General features: G+C 41.9%; 2 protein-coding genes across 2 annotated transcripts; both read right to left on the bottom strand.

Moving 5' to 3' along the window:
* Positions 1-1,083: 1,083 nt before the first annotated feature.
* On the bottom strand, positions 1,084-12,190 carry LOC111587220 (myosin heavy chain, fast skeletal muscle-like). Its single transcript, XM_023297100.3, has 40 exons — positions 12,150-12,190; positions 11,024-11,245; positions 10,799-10,942; positions 10,539-10,695; positions 10,426-10,453; positions 10,227-10,344; positions 10,043-10,135; positions 9,893-9,956; positions 9,712-9,810; positions 9,512-9,615; positions 9,261-9,399; positions 9,004-9,122; positions 8,547-8,696; positions 8,275-8,445; positions 7,879-8,179; positions 7,683-7,756; positions 7,504-7,591; positions 7,294-7,411; positions 7,092-7,215; positions 6,593-6,729; positions 6,251-6,506; positions 5,912-6,154; positions 5,647-5,823; positions 5,416-5,561; positions 5,219-5,309; positions 4,727-5,116; positions 4,494-4,620; positions 4,282-4,400; positions 3,998-4,194; positions 3,724-3,907; positions 3,465-3,630; positions 3,194-3,318; positions 2,764-3,072; positions 2,457-2,660; positions 2,241-2,366; positions 1,981-2,151; positions 1,783-1,887; positions 1,595-1,690; positions 1,348-1,479; positions 1,084-1,177 (listed from the first exon to the last, which is right to left on the bottom strand). The coding sequence occupies exons 2-40, from the start codon at positions 11,228-11,230 to the stop codon at positions 1,157-1,159; spliced, it is 5,820 nt and encodes a 1,939-aa protein (XP_023152868.2). The 5' UTR covers positions 11,231-11,245; positions 12,150-12,190; the 3' UTR covers positions 1,084-1,156.
* A 2,645-nt stretch (positions 12,191-14,835) lies between these two features.
* Positions 14,836-26,181, bottom strand: LOC111587212 (myosin heavy chain, fast skeletal muscle-like). Its single transcript, XM_023297080.3, has 41 exons — positions 26,082-26,181; positions 25,872-25,912; positions 24,773-24,994; positions 24,548-24,691; positions 24,288-24,444; positions 24,175-24,202; positions 23,976-24,093; positions 23,792-23,884; positions 23,642-23,705; positions 23,461-23,559; positions 23,261-23,364; positions 23,009-23,147; positions 22,752-22,870; positions 22,296-22,445; positions 22,024-22,194; positions 21,628-21,928; positions 21,435-21,505; positions 21,260-21,347; positions 21,049-21,166; positions 20,843-20,966; positions 20,344-20,480; positions 20,002-20,257; positions 19,663-19,905; positions 19,399-19,575; positions 19,168-19,313; positions 18,971-19,061; positions 18,479-18,868; positions 18,246-18,372; positions 18,034-18,152; positions 17,750-17,946; positions 17,476-17,659; positions 17,217-17,382; positions 16,946-17,070; positions 16,516-16,824; positions 16,208-16,411; positions 15,992-16,117; positions 15,732-15,902; positions 15,534-15,638; positions 15,346-15,441; positions 15,099-15,230; positions 14,836-14,933 (listed from the first exon to the last, which is right to left on the bottom strand). The coding sequence occupies exons 3-41, from the start codon at positions 24,977-24,979 to the stop codon at positions 14,913-14,915; spliced, it is 5,817 nt and encodes a 1,938-aa protein (XP_023152848.2). The 5' UTR covers positions 24,980-24,994; positions 25,872-25,912; positions 26,082-26,181; the 3' UTR covers positions 14,836-14,912.
* Positions 26,182-27,475: the final 1,294 nt, after the last annotated feature.

The raw sequence follows: 27,475 nt of genomic DNA, 5'->3' as shown, positions 1-27,475 counted from the left end.
TTAACTTTAAAATATTAATGTATTATTTTACTAATAATAACAATTCACACTTTGTTTAAAGAAGATACATGGAGAGACTATCAAAATGGATGACGGTTACTCATTTGTCCAGACTAGTTTTCTTTTTTTTTCTCAAAGAAGAACAGTGATCTTAGTCTTTAGATTTGCATTGCAGCAGTAGCCTTGCTAATGCAATCAAAATACATAGGCTATATTGCCAAAAGTATTCGCTCACCTGCCTTGACTCGCATATGAATGCAAGTGACATCCCATTCCTAATCCATAGGGTTCAATATGATGTCGGTCCACCCTTTGCAGCTATAACAGCTTCAACTCTTCTGGGAAAGCTGTCCACAAGGTTTAGGAGTGTGTTTATGGGAATTTTTGACCATATGGTGTATTTACTATAGCACTCAAAACGAATACTCCATTCATACACAAGATGGCACTATAGCAGGCAACAAAGACATGAATTACCCAACCTTAGTTGTTGCCAGTTTTTCCACTCTTCTGGTGAACTACAATATTGACATTGCCACTGGACAGGTCAACAGTTAGGGCTCTCATTGACAAACTTCCAATTTTTGAAATGAAATGTTGATATTGTAGACATGCAGCATTTCAAGTGTATTATGGGACTTTTGCAAAATTCCTGAGTGTGTTTATTTTCTGAACAAAAATGTTTTTTAAAAAATCCTATCAATACCACATTGCATTCTGTAACCGGATACATCTTGTTCGCGGCCAAGAGCAAGTGCTCAAGGTGTAATGCTCAGCTGCCAGAGTAAGCTTGGCTGTTGATTTATTTTTTTTTTTCAGAATTGCTTCTGGTCTCCAAAGCTTCAAACTGAGAGTTCATCTTGAATTAAGCAACAAGGGACCGATTCGTTTATGAACAGGAGTTATTGTGACATCATTTAGTTTTTCTACTCAATCGGCTTCTCTGACTTCCCCTCTAAAGTGATGCCGGCAGCGGCATGCTTCAATAAATATTGTTCAGCATTTTCATAACATGTATCTTGTAGTTACTCTCTCTCAGAGGACAGAATGTCATCAACATATGACAGACAATGAAATGAGTTTAAAAAAAATGCTTTATTGTGGTGTATTCTACATCATATTATATGATGACAAATAGACCATTGGTTCGAGTACATTACTCAGCTGCTTCTTTACCCTGTAAAATAAAGAAGAAATGAAATAAATACAAGTTTAAAGACACATGACATTCTGCCTGCATAAAGACATGTTGAGGTTTTACAATTTGTCAGTTGTATGAAGCATAAAGCAATAATGCAATTTTTCAGTCATGAATTAGTAACTATCTGAAGTTTAGTCACTATTTACCTTGCCAGAGTCCCGGCTCTTAGCTCTGAGCTTGTTGACCTGGGATTCAGCAATGTCAGCACGCTCCTCAGCCTCCTCCAGCTCATGCTGGATCTTCCTGCACTTGGACAGATGAACATTGGCCTGCTCCTCCTGGAATTCAAAATATAGTAAAATGTTTAGGCTTTTAGAAATGGTCCATAGGTTTACAGATGTGAAATAATATAGTGTCAAATAGTCATTGTTTTAAACAAATGCTTTTCCTTACCGCTTCCTCAGCCTGCCTCTTGTAGGCCTTCACCTTCAGCTGCAGCTTGTCAACCAGGTCCTGCAGCCTGGTAACGTTCTTCTTGTCCTCCTCAGTCTGTAATAGAAAATATAAATTTATGTAGACTTTTGTAATGATAAGTGTTACATAAATCTTTCCTGTATATTCCATGTGTCAGTGGAACTTACCTGATAGGTGAGTTCCTTCACTCTCCTCTCATATTTGCGGACACCCTTCACGGCATCTGCACCACGTCTCTGCTCAGCCTCAACCTCAGACTCCAACTCACGCACCTTTTAAAACAAGAGAAAATTCATAAATTATCAACAATTCATGTGTTTTCATACATTTGTTGAACTGCAGAAATCTGATCATATTTATCTTACTCTAGACTCGAGTTTCTGGAGCTGCTTCTTGCCACCCTTCATGGCCAGGTTCTCAGCCTCATCCAGACGGTGCTGCAGGTCCTTAACAGCAACCTCCAGGTTCTTCTTCATCCTCTCCAGGTGAGCACTGGTGTCCTGCTCCTTCTTCAGCTCCTCAGCCATCATAGCAGCCTGAATAAAATGATTTTTCAATGTGAAATGCCATCACAAGTCTCTGTTGGGTTGGAGTATAATAGCAAACAAATGGTCTTTAATCCTACATCAGTGATAGCCTTCTTGGCCTTCTCCTCTGCATTCCTTGCTTCCTGAACAGTGTCATCCACTTCACTCTGGATCTGGACCAGGTCAGCCTCGAGCTTCTTCTTGGTGTTCAGCAGGCTTGTGTTCTGAAAGATGAGAAATTGGTTGTTATCTCGTCCCTTCCATGGTTGTTTAGATTTGTGAAACGCTGGAGAAATGTTTAAAGTCATGTTCACCTGAGAGTGCAGAAGTCCAACACGCTCACTGGCATCCACCAGCTCCTGCTCCGCGACTTTGCGGCTTCTCTCTGTCTGTTCCAGAGCAGCCCTAAGTTCCTCGATTTCAGCCACCATCAGACCGTTCCTGCGGTCCACCATAGCAGCCTGTTCCTTCAGGTCATCCTGGGCTCTGACAGCATCATCAAGGTGCAGTTGAGCATCCTAGTGCAAAACATGATCGGAAAGTATTCATATGAATGTCTGAATGTTGGTGTACTTACTATCATGTGTGCAAGGACTCTTTGTGCTCTGTGTATTACAATACCTTGAGCTGTGCCTGCACATTCCTCAGCTGTTTCTGGGACTCAGAAGCCTGGCGATTGGCGTGGCTCAGCTGAATCTCCATCTCGTTCAGATCTCCCTCCATCTTCTTCTTGATTCTCAGGGCATCGTTTCTGCTCCTGACCTCAGAATCCAGAGTGCTCTGCATGGAGTCAATCACCCTCTGGCTGTTCCTCTTGATCTGCTCCATCTCCTCATCTTTCTCTGCCAGCTTCCTGTCAACCTCACCCTTAATCTGGTTCAGCTCCAGCTGGACACGCAGGATCTTAGACTCCTCATGCTCCAGAGTTCCCTAATGATATCAAAGAACTACATATTGACCTCTGCCTTTAAAGCTTTTATGCAATGTTAGTTCATGACTTAAAGTTGTTTCTGTTAAGAAGGTCTCCTCAGAGAAACAGACAAAGGTTTACCTCAGCCTCTTCAAGAGCTGTCTGGATCTCAGACTTCTCTGTCTCCACCTGCTTCTTGGCCTTCTCCAGCTCATGGATGCTCTTGCCAGTCTCACCAATCTGTTCAGTCAGATCTGAGATCTCCTCTGCAGATGGATGCAGATGTTTAATATGTGAAAGCTGTGAAATGGCAATTGTACAACTTTCCTCTGACAAACACATGCACGTCTTTTAAAGCAACTAAGTTCTAACAGCTAACTGCTGTTGTTAATACAATGTGGTATTAACTCACGCTGCAGGTTCTTGTTTTCACGCTTCATGGTCTCCAGCTGATCCAGAGCCTCCTCATAAGAGTTCTTCATCTTGAACAGCTCAGTGCCAAGAGTACGAGCCTCCTTCTGAGCTCCCTCAAGCTCTGCCTGACCCTCCTCATACTTCTGCTTCCACTCTGCCAGCACCTGAACAACACAGTTTATACAGTTATATATACATACAGCCAGAAATCCCTTTTCTAGCTTCATTTCTTGGTTGCAAAAAGTAAAAGATGTTACCTTGTCAAAGTTCCTCTGCTTCTTGTCCAGGTTGGCAGCCAGCCCATTAGCTCTCTCCACATCAATCATGAGGTCCTCCACCTCACTCTGGAGCCTCTGTTTGGTCTTCTCCAGAGAGGCACATTTGGAATTGACAGCCTCAATCTGCTCCTCAGCCTCCTGAAGGCGCTGAGCCAACTTTTTCCTGTAGGAAAAGTCACATTTGTCTTGTTATTTGTCCACCTATGTTGTAATGCTATACATCTGAATATTCAGTTGTTTGAATATTACTCACTTGGCTTCCTCAAGCTCCTCTGTGCGCTGGATAGCGTCGGTTTCATACTTAGTTCTCCACTGAGCCACCTCACTGTTAGCCTTGGACATTCCACGCTGCAGCTCAGCCTTGGCCTCCTGCTCCTCCTCAAACTGCTCCCTCAGCAGGTCGCAGTCATGGCGGGCAGATTGCAGTCCATGGGCAAGAGCATTCTTGGCCTGGAATTAGACATACAATTGAATGTGCAAAATGTCTAAATCCCCAACCAATAATGGCAATACATATTTAAGATGAAGGTTTCTTACCTTAACCTCCTCTTCAATCTGCCTCTTCAGCTCCTCAATCTGCTGAGTGAAGGCCTGTTTCCCTCTGGTCAGCTGGGATACAAGAGCCTCTTTCTCCTCAATTTGACGGCCAAACTCACCTGGAGTGAAAACAATCATCAAACTTTAGTCTTTGTTCCGTTTCTCTGTCAAACAGTGAAGATCACTGCATTTAGACACTGTTTTGTACATACCGTTTTCTGTCAGGAGACGAGCTTTCTGTGCACCTGCATCATTCAACTGGCGGATGTTTTCATCATTCTTGGTCTTCAGTTCGCTAAGTTGGTCCTCAAGAGTACGGCACATCTTTTCAAGATTTCCCTAAGAAGGAGAAGAGAAATCAGATCAATGATTTGGTTGTCTTTATATTGATTACAGTTTTACTGTCATTTAGATATTTAGCACCACAAGTGAATGTGTTGTGTACCTTTGCTTTAGCAACAGCCTCCATGTTGCTGGAGAGGTCATCAATCTCCATCTTGTATTCACTCTTCTCCTTCTCAAGCTTCTGCTTGACGCGCTGCAGGTTGTCGATCTGCTCTCCCAGCTCAGCGACGCTGTCGGCCTGCTTCTTGCGAAGAGCAGCAGCCGTGGCTTCATGCTGCAGAGTAGATTCCTCAAGGTCACGACGGAGCTTCTGGAACTCAGCTTCACGCTTCTTGTTCATCTCAATCTGAGCAGCAGTTGCACCGCCGGCCTCCTCCAGCCTCTCGCTGATCTCCTCAAGTTCCCTGGAGAGGTCAGCCCTCTGCTTCTCAACCTTGGCACGAGCAGCACGCTCAGCCTCAATCTCCTCCTCCAGTTCCTCAATGCGAGCCTGTTGGATGTAGATATGTAGTTTTTCAGTAAACATTCAACTTTGAATGACCAAATAGGAAATTTATGAGTGATGTTTGAAGTAACACAACGCATCCGTGACCTGAAGCTCCTTGATCTTCTTCTGAAGCTGGGCACCCATTGACTGCTCATCCTCAATCTTGCTCAGGAGCTGGCTAATTTCAAAGTCCTTCCTGTGAGAGTGATGAAATGCATAGTAAGAATTCATTCATACTCTGGACCATGTCTCCAGACATATTCATTGTTTTTCAATTGAGATTACAAGCTGAACTTAGTTACTTTTTAATTTTCTCCTCAGACTGCTGCTTGTCATTCTCAAGATCCATGATGGATTCCTGGGCCAGTTTCAGATCACCCTCCAGCTTCCTCTTGGCTCTCTCAAGGTCCATACGAAGCTTCTTCTCTTGCTCCAGAGAGCCCTCAAGCTGCACAAGGATATGGGTTTGTCATTTTCATATTCAAGATTCAAGAAGGATCCTGTTGGACTTGTCCAGACGACTTAAAACTTACATCATCGACTTGCTGCTCAAGCTTGGTCTTGGCCTTGGTCAGAGTATTGACTTTGTCTTCCTCAGCCTGCAGGTCATCCAGAGTCTGCTGATGAGCCTCCTGAAGGGCTTTCTTCTCCTTGGTCAGCTTAGCAATGCTCTCATCCTGAGAGGCCATCTCCTCAGTCAGGTTCTTCACCTGTGTTTGCAGGAAACATGTTTTTATTGCATGAAGGCATCATTCCAAAATGTTATTTTATCTGCTCGATATATTCAAGTTTACAAACCTTGTTCTCAGTGGCATGTTTCTCCTTTTCCACTTTGGCCAAGGTAAGCTCCAGGTCATCAATATCCTTTTTGAGCTCAGAGCATTCGTCCTCCAGCTTTCTCTTCTTGGCAGTGAGCTCAGCATTGATTTCCTCTTCATCCTCCAGTCTCTCAGTGGTCTCTTTGAGTTTGGCCTCCAGCTGAATCTTGCTCTTGATGAGACCCTCGCATCTCTCCTCAGCATCTACCAGATTCTCTGATTCCTTGTTTACATTGGAGAAGTGACATTAGCACATTGACATTTTGTGGACATGCGGACATAGAATAAAAGGCACCACTTTCTCTTGGTGTCTACTTACAGATGCTACTTGCAGCTGCAAATCGTTCTTCTCCTGCAGAAGAGACACCATCTTCTCCTCCAGTTCCTTCTTCTTGGCCAAGGCAGCAGCCAGGTCACCTTGCATCTTCTCATAGTTGTCCTTCATCTGGGCCAGCTCCTTCTCAGTCTCAGCACTCTTCAGCAGAGGCTTGATCTTGTAGTACACCTTCATCCATGGCCAGTGTTTGACATTCATGAATGAGCGGACATTGTACTGGATGGTAAAGATGGCATCCCTGTGGACCAGAAGTTGTTGTTAAGGAAGTTTTTATTGAGATTTTTCACATGACTTTGTGTTGAGAATTTGCTGTTTTCAACATGCCTCCTCTCCATCATCTTGACAAACTCCTTTCTCATGAGGTAAGCACGGCAGAGAGCCTGAGTCATGGTGACCAGAGTTGCCAACTTTTCATCTCTCATCTCCTCAAGGGTACCCAGCAGACCGGCCTTGAAGAATACCTAAACAAACACAGCAGTGACTGCAGTATAAAATTAGACACTGACACCAGAATGAACCCAGAGATTGAGTACTGTGCATCATGTACAACATCCAAACAAATGGTATTTTTAGATAACCACACTGGTCATGAATTCGAATACTAGTGTGTGTCATAATTTTCCACATGCTGGCTGTTCTGTATCTGCACAAATGATCAGTCTCTTATCCACTGGCACATGGATTAGATTTGCACCAAATTCAGTGAAGTACATATTATAATTTGTTACCAGATAACAGACAAACGAGCTGGACAGAATAGTGAATGTTCCAGGTCATTGTATAGAATTTCTATTACTTAAAAAAATTAACACCTGATCCTTACCTTGGTGTGTCCAAATCTGTACTGGTCATGGTCAATATCAATTGACCCAAGCAGCTTCTCTGCAGCCTTCTTGTTGTCAATGAACTGGCCCTCAGGGATGACACTGGCATTCAGTACCTTGTATCTGTATTGAGAGAGCAAACAGTGTGTGGATTTTCTTGTCATAGTCTACATCTAACTTCTGTTATCATAATAGTTGTACCTCTGCTTGAAGTCACCATAAAGGATTCTGCTGGGAAAACCTTTCCTGCAGATTCTGATACCCTCCAGGACACCATTACACCTGAGCTGGTGGATAACCAGGAAGTTCTCCATCAGACCTGTACAATAGAAATTGTTAGTTTTTAAGTTGTTTTGCATACATCAAACCAAACCACTACACAGAAACACTTTGAAGATCATGTTTTGGTACCTGGAGTCTTTGACTCATTGGGAATCAGGCAACGCACAAAGTGAGGGTGGGTGCTCCTCAAATTGGTCATCAGCTTGCCCAAGTTCTCCTATAGGTAGAAAGTGGTGATCTTTGTCATAAAAACGAACATATGTGAATTTCACTATCAAATGTCATTCAGTTTATTTGTCAAACCTCACCCTGAACTGTGAAGACACAGTCTGCATAGAGCCACCCTTCTTCTTGCCTCCCTTCTTACCACCGCCACTGCTCTCTGTTTTTCAGTTGATTTGAAATGGAAAGTTGTGTTGGAAGAAAACGTCTTTATATTTAAAGCACATGGAGAGACACAAAAATGTCCAATCTGTCAAAGTTGTGGAACATATGTTTTCCTACCCTCAACAACAGGAGGATACAGAAGAGCCAACAGTTTAACTGAGGACTTCTGGTATAGCTGCACAACAGACTCATTCAGTGGGTCCTTGTTCTTGTCCAGCCAGCCAGCGATGTTGTAGTCCACAGTACCGGCATAGTGCACCAGGGAGAAGTGGGCCTCAGCCTTGCCCTTGGCAGGCTTTGGCTTCTCAAATGCCTTGCATTTGCCAAGATGCTGGTCATACAGCTTGTTCTTGAAGGATGTGTCAGTGGCCTTGGGGAACATGCACTCCTCTTCAAGGATGGAGAAGATGCCCATGGGCTTGATGACAAGGAAAAGAGATATGTCATGAAATGACAGTGTTCTTCTACTGTAGTAAGAGTTGCATTCAAAAGAATTATGAAGTGGATGTGTACCTTCTCAATCAGCTCAATGCAGGCAGCCAGGTCCATACCGAAGTCAATGAACTCCCAGATGATACCCTCCTTCTTGTACTCCTCTTGCTCCAGGACGAACATGTGGTGGTTGAAGAACTGCTGCAGTTTCTCATTGGTGAAATTGATGCACAGCTGCTCCATGCTGTTGAACTGTGAATGGAGAAATAGATCAGGCAACCAGTGACAAACAATTCAAAGGATCTGGTCGTGTGAACCAAAGCAACTCCTCCTTTGTTGGGGATGAAAGTTACATCAAAGATTTCAAAGCCAGCAATATCCAGGACACCAATGAAGAAATTCCTTTGCTGCTTTGTGTCCAACATCTGGTTGATACGGATGACCATCCACAAGAACATCCTTTCATAGATGGACTTGGCCAGGGCAGTCACTGAGTTCAGCACCTAAGGAAATACAAGAACATAAATTTAATAATGATGCACATCAATGTAAAATGGTGGAATACTGTAAATTCCTACATTTGACTGACACCACTAAATGTCCCAAATAGAAATGCATACATATTTGATATGGTTACTGATTTAGAATACATTCAGCATACAGAGCTAAACTGATCTAAAGTCAGAATATACTGGACACTGGCATTTATTTTTTTCTCACAAATTCTGCACTTTAATATTTTTACTGGAACTAACACAAGTGCTCTCTTTCTGTTTAAAATGGTATTTGACATTGATAACTCATATTTACCTGAGGAACAGTCTGTCCCTTAGTGACAAACTCATTTCCGACTTTCACTCTGGGATAGCACAGAGCCTTCAGCATGTCAGCAGAGTTGAGACCCAACAGGTAAGCAACCTTGTCAGCATCTGAAAGCAGTATTTCACAGTTAATACATGCAGTATGTGTGGTGATTGTCCTATGCAAAGAACAACAAACACCATGAGTAAGTACTGAATGACTGTTGTTCATCAATTTTTCACTTTGGAATCACACCAAGTGCTCACCCTCTGTGCCATCGGGCTCGGCCTGCTCCTCACGCTGCTTCTGCTTGAACTTCATGTTACCATGGTGAAGCACAGCACCAGTCATCTTGTAGATGCTCATCTTCTCCTCACCACTGAAGCCCAGGATGTCAATGGCGTTCTGTGCAACAGCGGTGTCCACATGAAATATAATCAATTTGGCAACACACTAGTTTGGTGACCTGAGTAAGACACACAGTATGATTATTTTTTAAATTCTGACAATCACTCACGTCTGTGGCTTCCAGCTCAACTTTGTCATCAATACTGGCCACAGTGATCTGACCCATACTGCACATGGGGAAGTCGTAGGGGTTGGTTGTGATGAGAGACATTTCTGAAAATCAAAAAGTTGAAAATGTTCAGTAGAGCATTTAAATATTTCAAAAAATGTGAAGAGGTTTATCATTGAGCAACAAGTCAGTCTGTTCACCAATCAGCTCAGGTTTGTGGTTGGTCATCATCTGGTAGAAGATGTGGTAGCCTCTCTCATCAGGAAGCTGGAATGTCACTCTAGACTTCTCCAGCAGATCTGCAAAGTTTGTTCATCAGTCACAATTTGTCCCACCCTCAGACTACCTTCTATGTTCTCTCACTGAGAATTTGTCACTTACATGTCTCAATGTCAGCACTAGCCAGTTTTCCAGTTGTGCCGAAATGGATTCTGATGAATTTACCCTGTTTGGAGCAAAAGAATTGTAAGAGTCCCTTCACATGAGTAATGTGAAAAGAATTCTCCTGAGTCGGAATCACTTGATACTTACGAAACGAGAGGAGTTGTCATTCCTCACAGTTTTGGCGTTACCGTAAGCCTCCAGCAGAGGATTGGCAGCAATAATCTGATCCTCCAGTGAGCCCTAGAATCCCGGTTTAGATTTGATATCAGAAAAGGACCGTCCTTCTGGAAGTATATTCCATACTTTGAGAAATCTGACCATCATAACATACCTGAATTTTTCCAGCTCCTGCTGCTTCCTTCTTCTTTTCTCCACCTCCAACTGCGATTGTGGCAAAGTACTGGATGACACGCTTGGTGTTCACAGTCTTTCCGGCACCAGATTCTCCACTGGGTATAAACAAAGACTTGTGAGAATTTGGTCAGAGATATTCAATCATAATAAACAAAGTGAGCAAGTGTGATACTTACGTGATCAAGACAGACTGGTTCTCTCTGTCTGTTAAAATGAAAACAAAGAAATTCACAATCCATTTCTGCAACAGATCCCTAGCATGTTCTTCATTGCTACGTGAGGCACATACCAGTAAGCATGAACTGATAAGCGTTGTCAGAGACAGAGAAGATGTGGGGTGGAGCCTCCATACGCTTCTTGCCTCTGTAGGCAGCCACAACTTCAGCATCGTACACAGGGAGCCACTTGTAGGGGTTCACAGTGGCACAGAACAAGCCAGAGTAGGTCTGAAAGGGATTAAGGAAACATTTAAGTTAATGCCAGTTAACATCTCTTACTGGTATTGTAGTTTTCTATATAACTCTTAGCTCATCAGGGATATTTTCTCACATAGATCATCCAGGCTGCATATCGCTCTTTGAGGTTATACAACACAGAGGCTTCATTGAGGTGGGTCATCATGGCCATGTCCTCAATTTTGTCAAACTTGGGAGGGTTCATTGGAAAGACGTCATCTTCTTTAACTGTCCTCTCCTGCAACAGAACATGGTTCCAGTGAGAACTGATCACATTTAACATTTAACTTCCAGTTGATTCTGCCTTCATGACACCAACCTCATCATTGTCCAGGAGTTTGACAGTGGCTTTGCCACCTTCTTTCTTGAGAATGGTTCCCTTCAGGTACAGCTCTTTGGCATCAGACACATAGCAGGCACTCTTGGCATCAAAGGGTTTGCTTTGAGCCTCAATTCTCTCCTTCTCTGGCTTACGGAGATAAATGGCAGCTTTGCCATAAATGGCCATCTCCGCGTCTGTACTCATGGTGGCAGTTTACTTCTGTAAGGTAGTGACAGATCAATGTAATCTTGTTTTTAAAACTCACGTGACTAAGCAACCCAGAATAGCTGAGTTCAACTTTCTTGTGAACGTGTCCCTGTCAGGATGATGTAAGTTCATTGTCACAAGTGACTTGACTTTCGGTCCTTCGTCTTGTTCGTAAAGATGATTTTCACTCCCCTCAGTTTACATTCATTCATTCATTTAGTTTAATTCAAGCATATTTTATTTTATACCAGTATACACTACAGGCCAAAAGTTTGTATGCAATATCAAATTTGCCCTTAAAAATAGATTATAGTTTCATTGGTATACTTTGTAGCAACATAAACATTATTATTATTATACAGAGTCAATGCATTTTTACTGTAATTATCAGGTATTTTTTTTCTGTACTCCTGTTTGTGTACTCAATTGTTTCTATCTAGTCGTGTCTGTGGTAGGTTGTCTGAGATATGGACACAGTTGAGATTTATTGAGATTTTTGTTTGCAAAGTCTCAACGGCCAAAGAGCAAAGGGAATACTGCAAACTGATTTGTTTTTTTACTTTTGCACTTAAGTTCTCACTCTTGAAAATCTTCTCAACTAAGCCCTTCTTTTTTTTTAAAGAGTTAATCAGCAATTGTCTGATAACTTCAACATATACCTGAAGTCAAATTGAGGAAAATGGTGCATATCAAGGAAAGCAAAGTCTGATCACGTACTGAGTACATCCCAGAATCCAAAGAATTCATATTGTTTTTGAATAAAGACATTGTGAACAGAAACTTGAAGTTGCTTCCAAAAATTTGTCTTGTATTAGCCTTGCTTCGAAAGTTTTGGCCTGTCTTGTATAAATATTAAGTAGATTTGCAGAAACTTCACTTACGACTCAAAACAATTATTGTATAATATTGTTCATACCTGACCCTGTTTCTGTCAAAAGTCTGTTTTCTTCCCCAATCCTGTTGAAAACAGGTGAAAAGTTTGAAAAACAAGAAAGATTTGCTCAACACTACACCTAATTAATTAATACAATAAAGTAATGTGCAAAATAATAAATACATTGTAATGAATACATTGAACTTCTCCAGAGCAAATAGAAATGAAGCCTACCACAAGCAGGAGTCTTCAAGCGTCTTCACCACACACTGCTGTGATGTGTTGGACTCCTTATATTGAATCTGTTATGCTCACTCAGCAAAAGTTAAATATGGGACTCACGCCAAATGTGGTGCGAATAACAGGGAGAGCAGACGTCCATTACATTTATGATGCTCATAAAAACATGACATCCTTGATTTTAGTCAGAGAGAAGTGTTCCTATTCCTCTTTCTAAACAGTTTTTAATGAAATTGTCACCTTTTTTGAGACAAATATTTTTTCCATGTCATGAGAATCCACGATGTCATCAACATAAAAGAAATAGATACAAAGGGGGAGGGGGGGGAGTTCACAGGGACCAGATGTACTTTTTGTGTATGGTTTACTATTTGTATCGTAGATTTCATTTGTAGGGCATCTCTAGTTGCATGTGACTTTATCCCAGTAGCTGCTGTGTCCATTTTTAAGACTGTATTGGCACAGGCTGCTATTCGGCTGCATGTTTCATTTGTTTGTCTCAAACAGATTTTCATCAATACAGCTGTCTACATAGGCTGCATAGCATCTCACATTTCACAAATCCTTTATAAATGTCAATGGCAGCCCAACCCTCTTCAAGTCTATTTTCTGCCTTTTTATGAGCCTAACTTCTTACACTTCCAAGACAGTTCAGTTACACAACCCGTTGCTATCATCCAATTCTATATCCATATTCACATACATCTTTTAAACAAAACAATATATTTTTTAATGTAATCATTGCTGACATGTTCTCTGTGAGAATCCAGCTGATGTGCCAAATGAGACAAGATGGGAGATTAATCCCAGCAACACATGTTTCTTTGAGCAGTTTAGGAGCTCTAGGATGCCAGATTTGTCATTTACCAGCTGTTAAACCTTTCATTGGATGAATGTTAACACCAGGGGATATCATTAATCCTGCAGCAGACAACACAGAAAGATGTCTGACAATCCAAACCTTCTTTATTGGAAAGATCAAGATGATATGTAACTCTTTGGAGATGATGGTAGCTTTAATAGACCAACAACTATTATACAGTATTTTCAACCTTGAGAAACATTTATTTTGAACATTTAACCCACAGAGAGAAAGTTTTTGAATAATACTGCAGGGGAAAATAATCAACACTCGAGGCATTGCATTGTACTGCAAGAGTGCTTTGACATTGAGAGCTTCCCGAGAATGTTTTGGTATATTTAGAAAAGTCATTTTCTGTGTCACAAGGTCAACATTGGAATCCATTGTTGCTGCCATTAATCCAAGTTGACAACAGCTGTCGTTGTGCGCCACAGAGGAGTGAGAGTTAAACGTGTCAAGGTCAAGCCTACAGGTGGATATAGTGGGTGGAGTGCAGTAACACCAGGTCAGACCAACCTGTGAGGCCACAACACTCAAAATTGGTTCTATATTTCAAGCATGCTCTTTTATTACTGCTACCTCAGGTGATAGAGATGTCAGGTTTTTAGATCAGGTTCTTCCACTTTTAAACAGTTAATATTGTGTGTTCTTTGCAAAAACTATATACATACTTAAAATTCTTGTCAACTCCCAACATTTTGAATGTTCCAGATTGTTTGGCCAGAGTTAATAAGCGCAACAACCTGATAACCTCATGGTTCCAGATCTGTCAAGTCTTGTAATGTCTTTCTTTAGTTTTAATGCTTTCAGTGAAAATTACATTTGATTCATGTATGTGTGTGTTAAATTTCAATGTGACTATACTGGTAAGAAAGTTACCTCAGATTCTTTTCATATTTATTGAGAACTTTATTTGCATCTGCTGCCCCACATCTCTTTTCTGTAACAGAAAGTAATCAGGGTCTGATTATATTTATTTCCACTCTATGCTTTTTAGCCTCTGTTTCTGTTAAAAATTTTGCCACCCTTGTATATATTGTAAATAAAACTGCTGTAACAATGTAAATTTCCCCTGGAGTGGGGAGAAATAAAGAACTTTATCCTTTATCCTTATCCTTATCCTTATCCTCATCCAGGCAATGCTGTAGGATCTCATGGGCAAATTCCAGGTTCTTCTACATTGTTTCAGGTAAGTTTCATGTCAAATATCATCATAATCATGTCAATCCATGGTCACCTTCTTGATATTCAATCATAATAAAGTCACACATTCCGACTTTTGCATTCTGTAACCAGATACATCTTTTATCAGGCCGAGAGCAACCTCTCAAGGTGTAATTCTCAAATGCCAGAGTGAGCTAAGCTGTTTAATTTTTTCAGAATTGCCTCTCGCCTCCAAAGCTTTGAACTGAGAATTCAGCTTAAGATAAAGGGAACCAATTCATTGATGTACAGGGGTGACATTGTTAATTTTTTCTACTCAGTCAGCTTCTCTGACTTCCCCTCTACACTGATGCTGGGAGCGGAATGCTTTAGTAAGTACTGTTCAGCATTTTCATAACATGTATCTTGCAGTTACTCTCTTTCAGAGGACACAGAGTCATCAACATATGACAGACAGCGATACACGTTAAAAAATGCTTTATTGTGGTGTATTCTACATCATATTATATGATTAGAAACAGACCACTGGTTTGAGTACATTACTCAGCTGCTTCTTTACCCTGTAAAATAAAGAAATCATGAAATAAATACAAGCCTATTTACACATTCTGCCTGCATAAACATATGTTGAGGTTTTACCATTTGTCAGTTTGATGAAGCATGAACCAATAATGCAATTTTTCAGTCATGGCTTAGTAACTATCTGAAGTTTAGTCACTATTTACCTTGCCAGAGTCCCGGCTCTTAGCTCTGAGCTTGTTGACCTGGGATTCAGCAATGTCAGCACGCTCCTCAGCCTCCTCCAGCTCATGCTGGATCTTCCTGCACTTGGACAGATGAACATTGGCCTGCTCCTCCTGGAATTCAAAATATAGTAAAATGTTTAGGCTTTTAGAAATGGTCCATAGGTTTACAGATGTGAAATAATATAGTGTCAAATAGTCATTGTTTTAAACAAATGCTTTTCCTTACCGCTTCCTCAGCCTGCCTCTTGTAGGCCTTCACCTTCAGCTGCAGCTTGTCAACCAGGTCCTGCAGCCTGGTAACGTTCTTCTTGTCCTCCTCAGTCTGTAATAGAAAATATAAATTTATGTAGACTTTTGTAATGGTAAATGTTACATAAATCTTTCCTATATATTCCATGTGTCAGTGGAACTTACCTGATAGGTGAGTTCCTTCACTCTCCTCTCATATTTGCGGACACCCTTCACGGCATCTGCACCTCGTCTCTGCTCAGCCTCAACCTCGGACTCCAACTCACGCACCTTTTAAAACAAGAGAAAATTGATAAATTATCAACAATTCATGTGTTTTCATACATTTGTTGAACTGCAGAAATCTGATCATATTTATCTTACTCTAGACTCGAGTTTCTGGAGCTGCTTCTTGCCACCCTTCATGGCCAAGTTCTCAGCCTCATCCAGACGGTGCTGCAGGTCCTTAACAGCAACCTCCAGGTTCTTCTTCATCCTCTCCAGGTGAGCACTGGTGTCCTGCTCCTTCTTCAGCTCCTCAGCCATCATAGCAGCCTGAATAAAATGATTTTTCAATGTGAAATGCCATCACAAGTCTCTGTTGGATTGGAGTATAATAGCAAACAAATGGTCTTTAATCCTACATCAGTGATAGCCTTCTTGGCCTTGTCCTCCGCATTCCTTGCTTCCTGAACAGTGTCATCCACTTCACTCTGGATCTGGACCAGGTCAGCCTCGAGCTTCTTCTTGGTGTTCAGCAGGCTTGTGTTCTGAAAGATGAGAAATTGGTTGTTATCTCGTCCCTTCCATGGTTGTTTAGATTTGTGAAACGCTGGAGAAATGTTTAAAGTCATGTTCACCTGAGAGTGCAGAAGTCCAACACGCTCACTGGCATCCACCAGCTCCTGCTCCGCGACTTTGCGGCTTCTCTCTGTCTGTTCCAGAGCAGCCCTAAGTTCCTCGATTTCAGCCACCATCAGACCGTTCCTGCGGTCCACCATAGCAGCCTGTTCCTTCAGGTCATCCTGGGCTCTGACAGCATCATCAAGGTGCAGTTGAGCATCCTAGTGCAAAACATGATCAGGAAAGTATTCATATGAATGTCTGAATGTTGGTGTACTTACTATCATGTGTGCAAGGACTCTTTGTGCTCTGTGTATTACAATACCTTGAGCTGTGCCTGCACATTCCTCAGCTGTTTCTGGGACTCAGAAGCCTGGCGATTGGCGTGGCTCAGCTGAATCTCCATCTCGTTCAGATCTCCCTCCATCTTCTTCTTGATTCTCAGGGCATCGTTTCTGCTCCTGACCTCAGAATCCAGAGTGCTCTGCATGGAGTCAATCACCCTCTGGCTGTTCCTCTTGATCTGCTCCATCTCCTCATCTTTCTCTGCCAGCTTCCTGTCAACCTCACCCTTAATCTGGTTCAGCTCCAGCTGGACACGCAGGATCTTAGACTCCTCATGCTCCAGAGTTCCCTAATGATATCAAAGAACTACATATTGACCTCTGCCTTTAAAGCTTTTATACAATGTTAGTTCATGACTTAAAGTTGTTTCTGTTCAGAAAGTCTTCCCAGAGAAACAGACAAAGGTTTACCTCAGCCTCTTCAAGAGCTGTCTGGATCTCAGACTTCTCTGTCTCCACCTGCTTCTTGGCCTTCTCCAGCTCATGGATGCTCTTGCCAGTCTCACCAATCTGTTCAGTCAGATCCGAGATCTCCTCTGCAGATGGATGCATATGTTTAATATGTGAAAGCTGTGAAATGGCAATTGTACAACTTTCCTCTTACAAACACATGCACATCTTTTAAAGCAACTAAGTTCTAACAGCTAACTGCTGTTGTTAATACAATGTGGTATTAACTCACGCTGCAGGTTCTTGTTTTCACGCTTCATGGTCTCCAGCTGATCCAGAGCCTCCTCATAAGAGTTCTTCATCTTGAACAGCTCAGTGCTGAGAGTACGAGCCTCCTTCTGAGCTCCCTCAAGCTCTGCCTGACCCTCCTCATACTTCTGTTTCCACTCTGCCAGCACCTGAACAACACAGTTTATACAGTTATATATATATACAGCCAGAAATCCCTTTTCTAGCTTCATTTCTTGGTTGCAAAAAGTAAAAGATGTTACCTTGTCAAAGTTCCTCTGCTTCTTGTCCAGGTTGGCAGCCAGCCCATTAGCTCTCTCCACATCAATCATGAGGTCCTCCACCTCACTCTGGAGCCTCTGTTTGGTCTTCTCCAGAGAGGCACATTTGGAATTGACAGCCTCAATCTGCTCCTCAGCCTCCTGAAGGCGCTGAGCCAACTTTTTCCTGTAGGAAAAGTCACATTTGTCTTGTTATTTGTCCGCCTATGCTGTAATGCTATACGTCTCAATATTCAGTTGTTTGAATATTACTCACTTGGCTTCCTCAAGCTCCTCTGTGCGCTGGATAGCGTCGGTTTCATACTTAGTTCTCCACTGAGCCACCTCACTGTTAGCCTTGGACATTCCACGCTGCAGCTCAGCCTTGGCCTCCTGCTCCTCCTCAAACTGCTCCCTCAGCAGGTCGCAGTCATGGCGGGCAGATTGCAGTCCATGGGCAAGAGCATTCTTGGCCTGGAATTAGACATACAATTGAATGTGCAAAATGTCTAAATCCCCAACCAATAATGGCAATACATATTTAAGATGAAGGTTTCTTACCTTAACCTCCTCTTCAATCTGCCTCTTCAGCTCCTCAATCTGCTGAGTGAAGGCCTGTTTCCCTCTGGTCAGCTGGGATACAAGAGCCTCTTTCTCCTCAACTTGACGGCCGAACTCACCTGGAGTGAAAACAATCATCAAACTTTAGTCTTTGTTCCGTTTCTCTGTCAAACAGTGAAGATCACTGCATTTAGACACTGTTTTGTACATACCGTTTTCTGTGAGGAGACGAGCTTTCTGTGCACCTGCATCATTCAACTGGCGGATGTTTTCATCATTCTTGGTCTTCAGTTCGCTAAGTTGGTCCTCAAGAGTACGGCACATCTTTTCAAGATTTCCCTAAGAAGGAGAAGAGAAATCAGATCAATGATTTGGTTGTCTTTATATTGATTACAGTTTTACTGTCATTTAGATATTTAGCACCACAAGTGAATGTGTTGTGTACCTTTGCTTTAGCAACAGCCTCCATGTTGCTGGAGAGGTCATCAATCTCCATCTTGTATTCACTCTTCTCCTTCTCAAGCTTCTGCTTGACGCGCTGCAGGTTGTCGATCTGCTCTCCCAGCTCAGCGACGCTGTCGGCCTGCTTCTTGCGAAGAGCAGCAGCCGTGGCTTCATGCTGCAGAGTAGATTCCTCAAGGTCACGACGGAGCTTCTGGAACTCAGCTTCACGCTTCTTGTTCATCTCAATCTGAGCAGCAGTTGCACCGCCGGCCTCCTCCAGTCTCTCACTGATCTCCTCAAGTTCCCTGGAGAGGTCAGCCCTCTGCTTCTCAACCTTGGCACGAGCAGCACGCTCAGCCTCAATCTCCTCCTCCAGTTCCTCAATGCGAGCCTGTTGGATGTAGATATGTAGTTTTTCAGTAAACATTCAACTTTGAATGACCAAATAGGAAATCTATGAGTGATGTTTGAAGTAACACAACGCATCCGTGACCTGAAGCTCCTTGATCTTCTTCTGAAGCTGGGCACCCATTGACTGCTCATCTTCAATCTTGCTCAGGAGCTGGCTAATTTCAAAGTCCTTCCTGTGAGAGTGATGAAATGCATAGTAAGAATTCATTCATACTCTGGACCATGTCTCCAGACATATTCATTGTTTTTCAATTGAGATTACAGGCTGAACTTAGGTACTTTTTAATTTTCTCCTCAGACTGCTGCTTGTCATTCTCAAGATCCATGATGGATTCCTGGGCCAGTTTCAGATCACCCTCCAGCTTCCTCTTGGCTCTCTCAAGGTCCATACGAAGCTTCTTCTCTTGCTCCAGAGAGCCCTCAAGCTGCACAAGGATATGGGTTTGTCATTGTCATATTCAAGATTCAAGAAGGATCCTGTTGGACTTGTCCAGGCGACTTAAAACTTACATCATCGACTTGCTGCTCAAGCTTGGTCTTGGCCTTGGTCAGAGTATTGACTTTGTCTTCCTCAGCCTGCAGGTCATCCAGAGTCTGCTGATGAGCCTCCTGAAGGGCTTTCTTCTCCTTGGTCAGCTTAGCAATGCTCTCATCCTGAGAGGCCATCTCCTCAGTCAGGTTCTTCACCTGTGTTTGCAGGAAACATGTTATTTTTACGTGAAGGCATCATTCCAAAATGTTATTTTTCTATGAGATGTATTCAAGTTTACAAACCTTGTTCTCAGTGGCGTGTTTCTCCTTTTCCACTTTGGCCAAGGTAAGCTCCAGGTCATCAATATCCTTTTTGAGCTCAGAGCATTCGTCCTCCAGCTTTCTCTTCTTGGCAGTGAGCTCAGCATTGATTTCCTCTTCATCCTCCAGTCTCTCAGTGGTCTCTTTGAGTTTGGCCTCCAGCTGAATCTTGCTCTTGATGAGACCCTCGCATCTCTCCTCAGCATCTACCAGATTCTCTGATTCCTTGTTTACATTGGAGAAGTGACATTAGCACATTGACATTTTGTGGACATGCGGACATAGAATAAAAGGCACCACTTTCTCTTGATGTCTACTTACAGATGCTACTTGCAGTTGCAGATCGTTCTTCTCCTGCAGAAGAGACACCATCTTCTCCTCCAGTTCCTTCTTCTTGGCCAAGGCAGCAGCCAGGTCACCTTGCATCTTCTCATAGTTGTCCTTCATCTGGGCCAGCTCCTTCTCAGTCTCAGCACTCTTCAGCAGAGGCTTGATCTTGTAGTACACCTTCATCCATGGCCAATGTTTGACATTCATGAATGAGCGGACATTGTACTGGATGGTAAAGATGGCTTCCCTGTGGACAAGAAGTTGTTGTTAAGGAAGTTTTTATTGAGATTTTTCACATGACTTTGTGTGAAGAATTTGCCGTTTTCAACATGCCTCCTCTCCATCATCTTGACAAACTCCTTTCTCATGAGGTAAGCACGGCAGAGAGCCTGAGTCATGGTGACCAGAGTTGCCAACTTTTCATCTCTCATCTCCTCAAGGGTACCCAGCAGACCGGCCTTGAAGAATACCTAAACAAACACAAGGCAATAATGACTGTAGCATAAAGTTTGACACTGACACCATAATGAATCCAGAGATTGAGTACTGTGCATCATGTACAACATCCAAACAAATGGTATTTTTAGATAACCCACACTGGTCATGAATTCGAATACTAGTGTGTGTCATAATTTTCCACATGCTGGTTGTTCTGTATCTGCACAAGTGATCAGTCTCTTATCCACTGGCACTTGGATTAGATTTGCACCAAATTCAGTGAAGTAAATATTATGTTTCCAGATAATAGACAAATGAGCTGGACAACATATTCAATGTTCCAGGTCATTGTATAGAATTCTATTACTTAAAAAAACAAACACCTGATCCTTACCTTGGTGTGTCCGAATCTGTACTGGTCATGGTCAATATCAATTGACCCAAGCAGCTTCTCTGCAGCCTTCTTGTTGTCAATGAACTGGCCCTCAGGGATGACACTGGCATTCAGTACCTTGTATCTGTTTTGAGAGAGCAAACAGTCAGCGTGTGGATTTTCTTGTCATAGTCTACATCCAACTTCTATTATCATAATAGTTGTACCTCTGCTTGAAGTCACCATAAAGGATTCTGCTGGGGAAACCTTTCCTGCAGATTCTGATACCCTCCAGGACACCATTACACCTGAGCTGGTGGATAACCAGGAAGTTCTCCATCAGACCTGTCCAATAGAAACGTGCCAGTTTATCAGTTGTTTTGCAAACTCCAGACCGATCCACAACACAGAAACACTTTGAAGATCATGTTTTGGTACCTGGAGTCTTTGACTCATTGGGAATCAGGCAACGCACAAAGTGAGGGTGGGTGCTCCTTAAGTTAGTCATCAACTTGCCCAAGTTCTCCTATAGGTAGAAAGTGGGGATCTTTGTCATAAAAATCAACACATTTGATTTACACTATTAACATTCAGTTTATTTGTCAAACCTCACCCTGAACTGTGAAGACACAGTCTGCATAGAGCCACCCTTCTTCTTGCCTCCCTTCTTGCCGCCACCACTCTCTGTTTTTCAGTTGATTTGAAATGGAAAATTGTGTCAGAAGAAAAAGTCTTTACATTTAGAGCACATGAAGAGACACAAAAATGTACAATCTGTTGAATTTATGGAACATATGTTTTCCTACCCTCAACAACAGGAGGATACAGAAGAGCTAACAGTTTAACTGAGGACTTCTGGTATAGCTGCACAACAGACTCATTCAGTGGGTCCTTGTTCTTGTCCAGCCAGCCAGCGATGTTGTAGTCCACAGTACCGGCATAGTGCACCAGGGAGAAGTGGGCCTCAGCCTTGCCCTTAGCAGGCTTTGGCTTCTCAAATGCCTTGTTTTTGCCAAGATGCTGGTCATACAGCTTGTTCTTGAAGGATGTGTCAGTGGCCTTGGGGAACATGCACTCCTCTTCAAGGATGGAGAAGATGCCCATGGGCTTGATGACAAGGAAAAGAGATATGTCATGAAATGACAGTGTTCTTCTACTGTAGTAAGAGTTGCATTCAAAAGAATTATGAAGTGGATGTGTACCTTCTCAATCAGCTCAATGCAGGCAGCCAAGTCCATACCGAAGTCAATGAACTCCCAGATGATACCCTCCTTCTTGTACTCCTCTTGCTCCAGGACGAACATGTGGTGGTTGAAGAACTGCTGCAGTTTCTCATTGGTGAAGTTGATGCACAGCTGCTCCATGCTGTTGAACTGTGAATGGAGAAATAGATCAGGCAACCAGTTGCAAACAATTCAAAGGATCTGGTCGTGTGAACCAAAGCAACTCCTCCTTTGTTGGGGATGAAACTTACATCAAAGATTTCAAAGCCAGCAATATCCAGGACACCAATGAAGAAATTCCTTTGCTGCTTTGTGTCCAACATCTGGTTGATACGGATGACCATCCACAAGAACATCCTTTCATAGATGGACTTGGCCAGGGCAGTCACTGAGTTCAGCACCTAAGGAAATACAAGAACATAAATTCAATAATGATGCACATCAATGTAAAATGGTGGAATACTGTAAATTCCTACATTTGACTGACACCACTAAATGTCCCAAATAGAAATGCATACATATTTGATATGGTTACTGATTTAGAATACATTCAGCATACAGAGCTAAACTGATCTAAAGTCAGAATATACTGGACACTGGTATTTATTTTTTCTAACAAATTCTGCACTTTAATATTTTTACTGGAACTAACACAAGTGATCTCTTTCTGTTTAAAATGGTATTTGACATTGATAACTCATATTTACCTGAGGAACAGTCTGTCCCTTGGTGACGAACTCATTTCCGACTTTCACTCTGGGATAGCACAGAGCCTTCAGCATGTCAGCAGAGTTGAGACCCAACAGGTAAGCAACCTTGTCAGCATCTGAAAGCAGTATTTCACAGTTAATACATGCAGTATGTGTGGTGATTGTCCTATGCAAAGAACAACAAACACCATGAGTAAGTACTGAATGACTGTTGTTCATCAATTTTTCGCTCTGGTATCACACCAAGTGCTCACCCTCTGTGCCATCGGGCTCGGCCTGCTCCTCACGCTGCTTCTGCTTGAACTTCATGTTACCATGGTGAAGCACAGCACCAGTCATCTTGTAGATGCTCATCTTCTCCTCACCACTGAAGCCCAGGATGTCAATGGCGTTCTGTGCAACAGAGGTGTCCACATGAAATATAATCAATTTGGCAACACACTACTTTCTTGACCTGGGTAAGACACACAACATGATTATCTTTTTTAATTCTGACAATCACTCACGTCTGTGGCTTCCAGCTCAACTTTGTCATCAATACTGGCCACAGTGATCTGACCCATACTGCACATGGGGAAGTCGTAGGGGTTGGTTGTGATGAGAGACATTTCTGAAAATCAAAAAGTTGAAAATGTTCAGTAGAGCATTTAAATATTTCAAAAAATGTGAAGAGGTTTATCATTGAGCAACAAGTCAGTCTGTTCACCAATCAGCTCAGGTTTGTGGTTGGTCATCATCTGGTAGAAGATGTGGTAGCCTCTCTCATCAGGAAGCTGGAATGTCACTCTAGACTTCTCCAGCAGATCTGCAAAGTTTGTCCATCAGTCACAATTTGTCCCACCCTCAGACTACCTTCTATGTTCTCTCACTGAGAATTTGTCACTTACATGTCTCAATGTCAGCACTAGCCAGTTTTCCAGTTGTGCCGAAATGGATTCTGATGAATTTACCCTGTTTGGAGCAAAAGAATCGTAAGAGTCCCTTCACATTAGTAATGTGAAAAGAATTCTCCTGAGTCGGAATCACTTGATACTTACGAAACGAGAGGAGTTGTCATTCCTCACAGTTTTGGCGTTACCGTAAGCCTCCAGCAGAGGATTGGCAGCAATAATCTGATCCTCCAGTGAGCCCTAGAATCCCGGTTTAGATTTGATATCAGAAAAGGACCGTCCTTCTGAAAGTATATTCCATACTTTGAGAAATCTGACCATCATAACATACCTGAATTTTTCCGGCTCCTGCTGCTTCCTTTTTCTTTTCTCCACCTCCAACTGCGATTGTGGCAAAGTACTGGATGACACGCTTGGTGTTCACAGTCTTTCCGGCACCAGATTCTCCACTGGGTATAAACAAGGATTTGTGAGAATTTGGTCAAAGATATTCAATCATAATAAACAAAGTGAGCAAGTGTGATACTTACGTGATCAAGACAGACTGGTTCTCTCTGTCTGTTAAAATGAAAACAAAGAAATTCACAATCCATTTCTGCAACAGATCCCTAGCATGTTCTTCATTGCTACGTGAGGCACATACCAGTAAGCATGAACTGATAAGCGTTGTCAGAGACAGAGAAGATGTGGGGTGGAGCCTCCATACGCTTCTTGCCTCTGTAGGCAGCCACAACTTCAGCATCGTACACAGGGAGCCACTTGTAGGGGTTCACAGTGGCACAGAACAAGCCAGAGTAGGTCTGAAAGGGATTAAGGAAACATTTAAGTTAATGCCAGTTAACATTTCTTACTGGTATTGTAGTTTTCTATATAACTCTTAGCTCATCAGGGATATTTTCTCACATAGATCATCCAGGCTGCATAACGCTCTTTGAGGTTATACAACACAGAGGCTTCATTGAGGTGGGTCATCATGGCCATGTCCTCAATTTTGTCGAACTTGGGAGGGTTCATTGGAAAGACGTCATCTTCTTTAACTGTCCTCTCCTGCAACAGAACATGGTTCCAGTGAGAACTGATCACATTTAACATTTAACTTCCAGTTGATTCTGACTACATGACACCAACCTCATCATTGTCCAGGAGTTTGACAGTGGCTTTGCCACCTTCTTTCTTGAGAATGGTTCCCTTCAGGTACAGCTCTTTGGCATCAGACACATAGCAGGCGGTCTTGGCATCAAAGGGTTTGCTTTGAGCCTCAATTCTCTCCTTCTCTGGCTTACGGAGATAAATGGCAGCTTTGCCATAAATGGCCATCTCCGCGTCTGTACTCATGGTGGCAGTTTACTTCTGTAAGTTAATGACAGATCAATGTAATCTCAGTTTTAAAACCCACGTGACTAAGCAACCCAGAATAGCTGAGTTCAACTATCTTTTGATCATGTCCCTGTCAGGACGATATAAATTCATCATGACTTGCAGTCCTTCCTTAAGTTAAGGATGATGATTTTCACTCCCAAGTTTACATTCATTCATTCATTCATTTAGTTTGATTAAAGTATATTTTTGTATATGCACACTACAGGCCAAAAGTTTGGAAGCAAGATAAAATTTGTTTCATTGGTATAACTTGTAACAAAATAAACATGATTATTATTTTGTAGAGAGTCACGGATTAGAATACATTTTTACTCTAATAATCAGACATTTGTTTCTGTACTCAGCTGTTTCTTCCCTGCCATTTCTGTGGTAGTTTGTCAGAGAGATCGATACAGTTGAGATTTACTGAGATTTTTGTTTGAAAACTCTCAAAAGCCAAAGAGCAAAGGAAATAATGCAAACTTTGATTTGTTCTTTACTTTTCCACTGAATTTGTCACTATTGTAAATCTTCTCAGCCCTGAAACTAAGCCCTTCCCTTCTTTTGGTTGGATTTATTCAGCAATTGTCTGGTAACTTCAATGTATACTTAAAGGTAAATTTCAAATAAAATGGTGCATATCAATGAAAGCAAAGTCTGATCATGTACTGAATACATCCCAAAAGCCACAAAATTCATACTGGTTAAGAATAAAGACATTGTGAACAGAAACTTGAAGTTGCTTCCAAAAATTTGTCTTGTATTAGCCTTGCTTCCAAAGTGTTGGCCTGTCTTGTATAAATATAAAGTAGATTTGCAGAAACTTCACTTACAACTCAAAATAATTATTGTATAATATTGTTCATACCTGACCCTGTTTCTGTCAAAAGTCTGTTTTCTTCCCCAATCCTGTTGAAAACATATCACATATTTTGAGTCACTCCGAAAAGTTTGAAAACAAATAAGTTTTGCTCAAAACTGTACCTAATTAATCAATCCAATACAGTAATGTATCAAATAATGAATGCATTATAGTGAATACAAAAACTTCTCCAGAGCAGATAGAAATGAAGCCTACCACAAGCAGGAGTCTTCAAGCGTCTTCACCACACACTGCTGTGATGTGTTGGACTCCTTATATTGAATCTTTTATGGCCACTCAGCAAAAGTTAAATATGGGACTCATGCCAAATGTGGTGCGAATAACAGGGAGAGCAGACGTCCATTACATTTATGATGCTCATAAAAACATGACATCCTGGATTTTAGTCACAGCGACCAGATGTATTTTTTGTCCATGGCTTGCTATTTGTATCGTAGATTTCATTTGTAGGACATCTCTAGTTGCCTGTGACTTTATCCCAATGACTGCTGTGGCCATGATTAAGACTATATCAGCACATGTGCTATTCGGCTGCATGTTTCAGTTGACTGTGTCTCAGACAGATGAAGGAATATATATGCTTCAATTTTATTCAGCGCAGTGTCAGGATTTATTTTTTTAAGGTACTGCTAACTGAACACTGAAATTGATATTACATGTGAGCGTTACAGTATTGATAATAATAACCATTTAATGTGCAATGAATGCATGAGTTGTGCTTGACCTTTAAAAGGGAAGAGATGGAGCTAAGCACTAACTCCAAACTGATGGGCACAGACAGGTCAGGCTGGAAAGTTCCGGCTGCTTACAAAAAATGCTTGTTCTTCTACACATGCACACACACTAACAAAGATAGAGTTTCGGCTTTGATCCACAGCACATACCTATTTCCTTATAATGTAACAACTAATTGTACTGAAACTGCTAACTCAAGGTTGTTTGAGGGAAAAAAAAAAACATAATAATCCTCCCTAAGGGACACCTTTGTCCTCCCTCTGAAAAACCACTAATGGCCACATCACATCTCAGCTAACAATGGAAAAATACTAACTGGTAGAAAATGGGAAAAAGTTTGCAGGAGGGTTCTTTTCACAGGGTGCAGCTCCTGGGGACTGGATGAATCATGCGCCAAGAGATATGGATATATCTGTGCACCAACTAATGGGAGAGCTTAGTCTAAACCACATTTTATCCCCACCTTTAGCCAATCACATTTCAATATTTAAATTATATGTTTGTGTTCTATAACCAATTACATTTCACCAGACTGAATAAAATGTTCTGTTCATATCAGACTTTATCCTTTTCTGGGAGGCTGTTCCAAACAGAAAAGGTCCTTGTACAATATTCTTTTGAGATACTGATATTTACAAAATAAACTGCTTAATTGGAGAGAAGTAGTTTGATTTCTATCTCATTAAACGAACGCACTCAATAGCAGCTGTCTACATAGGGTGCATAGCATCTCACATTTCACAGATCCTGTATAAATGTCAACGACACTCCCAACCCTCTTTACAGCTTTCAAGTCTATTTTCTGCCTTTTTATGAGTCTAACTTCTTACACTTCCAAGACAGTTCAGTTACGC

This window comes from Amphiprion ocellaris, chromosome 3 (genome assembly GCF_022539595.1).
Source record: "Amphiprion ocellaris isolate individual 3 ecotype Okinawa chromosome 3, ASM2253959v1, whole genome shotgun sequence".
Lineage (NCBI taxonomy): Eukaryota > Metazoa > Chordata > Actinopteri > Pomacentridae > Amphiprion > Amphiprion ocellaris.
This window is presented reverse-complemented; position numbering and strand designations above follow the sequence as displayed.